The sequence below is a fragment of the Eufriesea mexicana genome, unplaced genomic scaffold (assembly GCF_001483705.2).
Source record: "Eufriesea mexicana isolate 0111107269 unplaced genomic scaffold, ASM148370v2 scaffold745, whole genome shotgun sequence".
In the NCBI taxonomy this organism is placed as follows: domain Eukaryota; kingdom Metazoa; phylum Arthropoda; class Insecta; order Hymenoptera; family Apidae; genus Eufriesea; species Eufriesea mexicana.
Window position 1 is genome coordinate 172,584 of NW_016908908.1, and position 9,984 is coordinate 182,567.

The window sequence follows — 9,984 nt, forward strand, 5'->3', positions numbered from 1 at the left end:
TGAAACAAATATTTTTAAAATTTTTACCTAACAAATTTCTTTAATAAAAATATGATTAACTCTGTGTTATCAAAACTTTGTTCATTTGTAAAAGAAAAATATTAAAAATAATATAAAATCTGATATTCAGTATAATAGAAAGTACATTAATTATATACTCATTGTGAGACACACATAACCTCAAATTAACAAAGCCCCCACCCCTTCCTCTTTCACGTTATTATATTACAGATAACAGAAATTTTAAAAAAAGTGAAAAAACAGGAGAGAAAAGGAAACTGATAAAGCAATTTAGAAACAAGGTACCGTATATGAAGATGGAAACAAAGGGAAAGCACATGTCGTTTCAGTGGTACACTCGTTGGCTTTTTCGTGAGAATAAAAGCGTTATCGTCCCCATAGGATTTAAGTCGCGAAGCGCTTCTCGATTGTTGCGCAAGGATGTTCCGGCACTTAAAAAGCACATCTGAATAACAAGGTAACATCCTTGGTGGTTACACTTGGCCTTGACTCTCATTGATAAAAATTATCCAATCAGACGGAATGTAGGTCAGTCACAACATGCGACGCAATGAAAATAGTGTCTGATTGACGGCGTGTACTATAGTGATCGTGAAGTATCCTTGAACTTGCCTGCTGGTTCTTGAACCTTTTCGCGTGATTTCAAACGCGATTCGCTTAGAAACGAAAGCAATAAATTCAAGTAATCTTTGATTGCTAAATTAACATATGTACGTAATATTTTGATGAGCGATATTTAGAAATCCTATTTACGAAAACTTAGTTAACCTTCGACACTTGAATCTCTGATGTAACAAATATTTTTTCGAAATTAAATAAAATTTGTTTTGAGATCTTGGTTTGTAATATAATGTGTAATGATTGGTATGTCGTGTGAAAATAATTTTTGGGAAAATTCGATCGATATTAAAATCGATTTATTATTTTTGGTATAGCCAAAATAATAAATGGAAGTTTACGAAAATGGTGGAAATTTGTGAACGCGAGAAATAAAATTTTTACAGTAACGTTAACAAAAATTCGTTTGCAATGTATAACAGTTTATAATTTTATTAAGGATAATTATTAACGCAAAATTTAAAAACAATGTAGATACAAAATTTATTCATTAAGGTTTACGTATAAATTATTAGAATGAAATTATTTATTTTCTAATATATAAATTTTATTAAGAAAAGTGGTTTATGTTTTACACTGTATACAGTATTGTTATTATTATCATTATTGTATAGTATTTTGGCATCTTATTGTAAAAAACTTTATGATTTTATAATAATTTTTATAATTTGATATAAAATCATATCATATAAAATTGTGATTAATATGATTTTATAAATAATATTATTATTATTTTTAATTACATACAATTTTTACATTGTGTAAAAGAATTGTAAAATACACGTTATTATTGAAATATACGTTACATTTTTACGGTATGTATATATTATTCTTATTTTTATATTGTATTAAACAATTGAAAAATATGTATTATCTGTGCAAAAAATTTAATTTCGAGCTCTGTTATCAAGAACATGAACGAAACTCATTTCCTGATACTATAATCAAGAATAATCTCGAGCATTATGTTTCGAAATTTATTGTAGCATAAATATGTCATCAAATAACGATAAAAGCATTAACGTGTTTTGTATGTATAATTTTCTTATAATAAGTAACGTAAAGCAAAATTTAACGTGGTCTATAAGAATTTATGACTGTCGTTAATTTATCTTTAAACGTCAAATTCATAAAACCAGAGAAAGCTTAAATTGTGTTTAAATTTGAATACCATAAATTTGGAGAAATATTATTGTTTATTGTTATTATCATTATTAGTATTAAGGTTTCAAATTTGGAACTTTTTCAGCTCGAAATATAATGATTGATTTGAAAACGTTTACATACCTATCCAGGATCCAAGTTCCCGATCAGCGTGCATCGTGCCATTATCTTCAGCCAATTGTGGTAACAAAATGGCACTGAAACCAATTGGCATCCCTCCACCGGCTGCTAATAATAGAACTGCACCAGATACTAAGCACTGAGAATAATAATATAAATTTATGAATTTCCAATATCCTAAAGTACTTATAATACTTATGGAAAAATATTTTAGAAAATTTTATAGCATTCAGAAGTTTTTTTCTTTTTCTTACTGATAAATATTTTTATATCTTCGATATCTTTACTGGTAAAAAATTTACAAAATCACGCAAAATGTGAATTTTCTTTTTAGTGTTATAAGATATTCCTTATATAATAATTTAAAAATTACAGTAGAATAAATTAGATACAACCAAACTCGTGTGTATATATTTTTTCCTGAATTTCGATGAACATGTGATTATCTTTTTTTATTAGACCTCATTTTTTGTTATATCATGAAACAAATATTTAGAAATTAAATGTTAGTCTATAAATTATTGTTTATTTCAAAATGTAAGGAACATTTCTTTTGAAAAATTTTTTTGTGAATATTTTGGTAATGGCAACGTCTTTTTATTAACTTTGTTTCAAAAATGAAATGTGCCATTTCCAAATCAATTAAAAAATTATAACGTATTCTTAAAATAAAGAATTTTAATATTATTTAATATAAAAATAATATCACTCTATTTATGCAATTTATAGGAACTACTTGTTTATATTTTGAAATATCTACGGAGTTATACCTTTATTTTTAAACAGAACCTTCTTTTATTTTGGAGGTTCTTCTATTTAATTTATGTTCTAAATACTTTTATTTCAATTGTTCCTATTTATCGTACCTTTTAAATAATACAATTTTTTTATTCTTACCTGTGCAAAAATACCTTTGGAATTTGATGAATAGTGTACTGGTATTACATCACGATTATCGTCGAAATTGTTGTCTTTATCTCGAGTATTGTTATTTTCAATGTCCTCACAGACATTTTCAACTTGTATCACCTCTGCATAATCAGCTAGGTTATACTCCAGCATCGAATGACGTTCTTCCCTAAAATAAAACGATTGGAAGAAGCACGTAGAGAAATGTGAAACTCGATTAAAAATATAGTTTCAGTCATTTTTATTTCATTAATAAATTGATAACATTCTTATCACGCGATATTTATTTTTATAAATCCTTATAGATCTTTATACAGGGTGTTCACGATCATTTGTACCAGCGTTTTTCTCGTAAACGATAAACATTAGAGAAAAATGGAGGAGGAAAAATCTATAGCATATTTTACTCACGATCTGACAGCATATTTCGATGTTTCGTATTTTTAATATTTTTCGAGAAACGAAGGTGAAGCTTCACTTTTTTAAATGAGTAATCCATGCCATTACTTTGGGAATAAAGCATCTAAAGATAGTGAAAATATTTCTAACAATAGAATTATTAGGTTAGGTTAGATTAGGTTAGGTTATTCGAACGTCAGTTGCTGCGCTGCGTAGACCAGTGACCAAAACAGTATCCGTAGCTTTGATAGCATTCTTAGGATTTAAAAAACAGTGATTGCAGATAAATTAAAAATATCCATTTCTTATTCATTTTAAGTATCTTTTTAAGCTATCTTAATTTACTTTATTCAACTTGCAGATTTCTTCAATAATAGTGGATAAATAATATAAAAGAAAAAGTCTGAAATTGATAATGAGGAACAAATTCGTTTTAACATAACGACGACAAACAATTTTAACATAATGAACGAATAAAGATAATAAAAAGATAATAGAAACAATTTAATAATCATGATGACAATGCACTGAAAAATACTTTGAAACAATTGCGGATAGTTTAGTTACTATATTACATAGGACGATAAATTCCATGTTGAATCAATCGGTAAAATAGGGAAGGTGTTATAGGACAAAAATACAAACGGCGTATATTTACGCCTTTTGTACATATTGATGGACTTATGAGAGCGTATATATACGTCTTTCGTATATATTGATGGACTTATGAGAGCGTATATATGTAGGAAAGGAATAGGTACGGCCTTGAAAAAATGTCAAGAGTGTTCGGGCTTACAACGAAAGTGACCGCGTGCAAGAGGATCGAATGTAAGGGATGTTTAATTAAATGTGCTTAGAATTTGCACACATCTAAGATACACACGTGTGTGGTTATAATCCAATGTAGCAATACCGAAAGAATTTTATTAATATCTCTGGAACAAAGGCTGGCCAATAATTGGCAGAGTAAAAAGTTGCGCAAAATATTGTCCTTTATAACATATTTTAAGTTCGCTGAAGTTAACGAGAACTTAGTATATCGATAAATTCACCTATACACATAATCATGTATGAGTTGAGTATGTATATATGTATAATATTTGTATACCTATTTGTCCCCATAGTATTACTTTAATTATTATTAACTATGTACGTTGTATTTATATATATATATAGATAACCATCATATAACACAATAATTAGGTTCCAAAAATACATTGTGTTGCGCGAAATCATGGAATAATGAAATAAAACAATTTTATAGTAAAAATTATACGTCATTTCCATCTATGGTATTACCAAAAATATCATTTTTAATGATAATTTAATGATTTTAATGATTTTAAGAAAGAAAATTTTAGAATTGCCATTTCTATACAGCGAAAAGGTCATTGAGTGCAAAGGATTGAAATACGAAATATACAGGGTGATCAAAAAGAATTTGAAAGTTTAAGGATCGCAGTAGATCAAATCTTCCAACAGAATTACAAAGGTAGATCACACGAATTTTCTTTATTAACTGGAAGTGTTAGATATAGTTACAAATTGGGTCATAATAGTTTCAAATAACTCAAAATTAGGTCATTATACATAGTACCACGTGACAAAGAAAACGAAGAGGAATCGAGTAATAAAGCATTGACGTAGATACAGGATTAGCATTAACTGTTTAACATAACTATATTAATTGTATTTTAATACAGTAGGCACTTATATAGTTACGCATTAATTATATTAATTTTTTGTTGTCCTTAACTATAGATATGCCAATATTTTACAATGCATTTATTCATAGATAACATAAGGACCACTCACTTTATGAAATTTTATAGAAAATAATGTAGGGTACCATTTCCAAAGTACTCGCGAATCGGCCATTGCCAACAAAAACAAATTATAAACCGAATAATATTTTCTAGAAGCAAATGTAAAAGTTATTTTGGGTAACAAAATTAACTTGCCTGGTCCCTACGGGGAGGTGAAGCGTAGGTTATGAAAAGCATAAAAGCAGGGCCCTTGACGACCAAAACGGAGTCCTTAGAAATCAATTTTGACCAGCACGGGCGTGAGTCGCTCGATGTTGGAAAGAAAGTTAAATTAGAGTGCGTCTTTGTGCGTTTTCGTTTCGTTATCTTAGTGTTCTTTTCCTAAGTTAAATTAGTTTTATGAGTTTTGAGTTTGTGTTATTCTGTTCTTGCTGTTTTGTCAATTTTTGGTGTCTCAAAACCAGTTTTCGCCATCCTACATATATATTAAAGTACAAGTGTTATTATCCTTGCACAATTTTTCAACTTTAATGGTAAATTTACCATTTTCCAAGTTTTAGAACATACATCTCACTATAATCAGAATCACTGTCATATATATAGCCTCATCGATTCCATTACACCAAAAGCGTTCACACCTATAATGCCCACTTCATACTAATGTAATGAAGAAAATATACTATTTGAATAATTCGAACATTTGGATGGTGGAATATTCGAGTCATTTGATTACTACAGCCTTCAATAATGGACATTCCATTGTATAAAAAAGGCATAAATTACTATAACACCTTGGCTGTAACCTATAGTGAAAATAAAGCGAAAGTAACCTATAGAAAAGATAAATAAAACAGAAAGATGAAAAGATGAGAAGATGAAAAGATTCTCGTTGGAATTGAAATAACGTTGTCGTGAAAGAGACCAGATTTCGACTCACTTATGCTTACTACAATTGGACGCGACGAAGCATGCAAAAATATGTAAAGTCACGCAAATCTGGATGGAAATATACAAAAATATGCAAAACTTGTACGTTTTGAATATATCGAATATTGTTTAGTAAACAGTAAATATTAATTGTCCCATTTCTGACTTGTTTCTTTATATTTTGTTTATTCGTCGAGACAATTGGAAAGGATTCCACGATACGGTGGTATGCAAATCAGCGATGCAACGACTCTTGAGCAGTCCAAACAGGGTACCGTTGTTTTTAATGATTTACGAAATGAAATAACGTTCACCGAGTCTATAAAAGATATCAGAGATTTACATAACGTCTGCATAATTGTTTGTGTTCCTTATCTGCATAGCGATTTGCATAAGCAACCTACAATTATCGGCTGAAAATTTATACTTGATTACAAAGCTCACATGTTGTAAAATTCATGGAACTTATGCTAAGAAATAATGAAACTTCTGTGCATATACACATATTGTAGTAATAATGTTAACTAAAGTGTAGTAAAAATGTAATTAAATTATACGTTCAAGATGTCTAAAGTTAAATGACGCGTGACTTAAGAGAGTCCAAATTTCGTTTCCTTATTAACCTCTGGACGACGACTTTGATTTTTGTAACACTAAAAGACTTTGTGATATCGTGTCTATATGGGAATATATTAGACACGGTAATGTATATTTAACCCTTTGCGGTCGGCGACTTTTTCGGCCGAGCGAGGTGGCAAGTCATAGCGATTTTCGCGAATGTGTGGGGCGCATTACATGTACAATAAAATGATCTTATACATAAATTATCGTACAAAAATGATATATTTTGACAGTTTATCTATATTTACATCTTTAAGAATAAAAAACAAACACCGATTGGCGCCTCTCACTCGCCACTTGACCTGCCACGCGATACGCCGTGGCGACCGAGAGTCGTCTTCCGACCGCAAAGGGTTAATGGAATTAACAGGAGGAAGTAAAGTTAGCAAGTAAAATAAATAAAGTTAGAAATTTGTATGTGGTGCTCGATGAAAGAAAATGACCTTGAGTTTCCTTAAAACCAATACTTTTTTTTTTAAAAATAGTGTTGTTGTTGGAAGTCAGCTACGTCCATGCAACGATGACGAAGGTTGCAGGGCATTACCAAAACCTTTGGACTTCAAGGGGTCGTTTTTGAGGGTTTAAAAGGGCCTGCCGTCCCTCAGAGCTCCTCACTCCCAAGTTAGAAACAGAACGACTAGTTCATACATTGTGACCTATAGTGGTATTCAAAAAGACTCACACGCTTTAATTATATATCGTATAATAGACCTAAAGATTGCTATATAACTGAATACAGTTATTTCCCTGTACGTTTGGCTATTTTCTCCACGAAATTCCCAACAGTTGTAATCGATAAGGAGATCAATTCGAGGACTTATGACGAACTCAGAAATATTACAGCGATGGATTGCTATGATTTCAATCGAACTTTACGTTTGCATCGTAAATATAAATGTATACGAGCATGAAAAATAAGTCTGTCGCGTCGCGATCGAATTATCGTAATTTCGACGGGTTGTACGTTCGTCTCGCGACTACGACACGTGTTTCCCGCCAAATTAATCTTGGGCGACTGTTTAAGTTGCACGAGCGTAAAGGAGCCGTGTCTTCGACGTTTCGAAGCAAACGTAGCGTCTCGTTGATTTTGAGAGAACCGGTGTCTCTGAGTATTGGAACTGTTTCAAAAGAACTGGTGTCTCTGAAGTGTCGAAAGAATGTGAGCTCCTCGATCTTCCTAAGATCGGTCTTAGGAAAAATCGGGAGCTCGCCAAATGTAATTGGCTGTTTTGACCAAGGGCGTTCCCTTGGTCCGCGAATAGGTGACCTTGGAGAAAGGGAAGGTTCCCCAAAAAGTAACCAATAGTGGAGGAAACCCTCTCCTCCAAGGTGGGGTACGTGGGGTCCACCCGCGCGCTGGTCACCCCATCGGTCGTTTATTACCCCTAGCGAGGGCCTGAGGCTTCCAACGTGTGCGGACCACGTGGAGCCCTCAGGCCTATTGTCAGCCAAGTCTTAAGAGCCGTCGCCTAATTTCGTTAAATAGGGATTTCCAGGATTCTCGTGTTCCGCGACACGAGAAGTGAAAGAAAAAAGGTAAAGCATTCAAAAATGCTGAAGGCATGGAGAGGAAAATTCCTATGCCGAATTGTTTGACCCTAAGAGCTGGCTGTTGGAAGACCGTCTGTTGCTGTTGTAAGGAGTCTTCCTTGTTCCACGACGGAACAAAATCAGATTATTATTAACAGTATTACTATAGTACTACTACTATATAAATATATTTTAATATTTTACTATAGCAATATTACAGTACTACTATAGTAGTAATATATACTATATATACTATATAGTACAACCACTATAGTATTACTATAGTCTATATAGTTTTCCTTTCATATTTTACTACAGTGATATTATAGTAGTACTACTATACTATAGTACTACTATAGTAAAATATTAAAAGAAAGCAAAAAAATCTTAAGATCACTTTGATATCCCCCAAAAAGCATAAATACACAAAAGATAATTCATGTGACGAGGACCTTTTAATGTAATAATTTATTACACATTAAAACATTCTTATTGAATCACCCAGTATATTCTTTACTTTGTTTGTATAAATTTGCACCGTAAATTGATAAAAGGCCATCCTTTCTGATAACAGAATTTTGATGCATAATAATTTTTCGATGAGAATCAGAGAAATTAACCTCTCAAAGTTCAGCTTCGTCTAGAAAAATGTTTAAAAATCTATCACATTATACTAAGTAAAAATATGGTTAACTAATTTGAAAGTTATAGAAAATACTGTTTCACCATGGAAATTTATAATTTAAATATATTATTAAATATTAAATATTATTCAATATATCGTTAAATATTTAAATATATTATTATATATTTATGGAAAGAAATCAAGAATCATACATATACCTTGAAGCTTGAAGTCTCGTTATTTTATTATTCTCGTCGAATAATTATTCGAATGATTCATTAGTAATTGATTTTATGATAACTCGAATTAAAATTGTACAATATGATTCTGAACATACCCCTCAGGTGGCGCCATGTTGAATGAAATCCAGGAGTAATGGAACTGTCTAACCTCAACGTCTAAACTACGTGACTCGATAACCTGAAGTTCGTCACTTTCCACTTTCTTCAGTCTTCATGTCATACAATTTCAACAGATATCTTCGATAGAAATTACGAAATACATTAAGTATAGTACTTCACTTTCCTTATCTACGTTATGTGACTCTGTGCTGAGTCACTCGACACGTAAAATACATGTATTATTTATTTAGTTGATATTCATCACACCACCCAATATCATTCACACTTGTACACTTGACCCGATAAGTTTACCACCTTCTTCGATTCCTTCGTTTATATACTGATTACTCGGCAGACTAAACTTTCCCGAATAGGTGAACCGTTTATAACTGCGGCCAAGATGGAGGCTTCCGGTTCCAACGTCTAAAACGCCACGGCGATCCAATGAATTTCGAACGAGAGGTAATCAACGATTAATGGCACTTTAAACCTCCAGGGATTTTTCTCTGCGAGAATCATTCTTTTTAATCCACAAATCAGTTGAAATTCCTTTCTTTTCCCGCAGCGGAGATCGGGTTCGTGCGTTTAGGCAGAGAAGAGAACACCTTGTGACTGTGAACGCGGCGCTCCAATATGCAGATGTCGGTTTCGAAGCTGGGTAGTTATAAATGAAAGTCACGTGGATTCCACACAAGAGACGCTTCATTCAGTTCTCTAGGGTCCACTTAGTGAGTCAGCTGGAAACAAAGAATAACGTACTATAGCACGTGGAATAGGTATTTACCAGTTATTGGATTGATTCCAACTGCGCTAACTCTACGACTAACAATAAACGTCAAAATTTGGAAAAATTCTAATTTATTCGTTTATTGACTTGCAAAACGTACTTATCATTTGCATACTTATCACTAAATGCAAATAAAAATAAACCTTACGTTTTTTA

At 31.8% G+C, this 9,984-nt stretch overlaps 1 protein-coding gene across 1 annotated transcript in view; it reads right to left on the reverse strand.

Moving 5' to 3' along the window:
• Window positions 1-9,253, reverse strand: part of LOC108546662 (facilitated trehalose transporter Tret1-2 homolog) — an 18,647-nt gene extending 9,394 nt beyond the window's left edge. The window contains exons 1-3 of the mRNA XM_017898872.1: window positions 9,038-9,253; window positions 2,821-3,001; window positions 1,927-2,062 (exon numbers count right to left, since the gene is read on the reverse strand). Coding sequence (XP_017754361.1) covers window positions 1,927-2,062; window positions 2,821-3,001; window positions 9,038-9,054 — 334 coding nt within the window. The 5' untranslated portion in view covers window positions 9,055-9,253. The remainder of the gene's footprint in view (window positions 1-1,926; window positions 2,063-2,820; window positions 3,002-9,037) is intronic.
• Window positions 9,254-9,984: the final 731 nt, after the last annotated feature.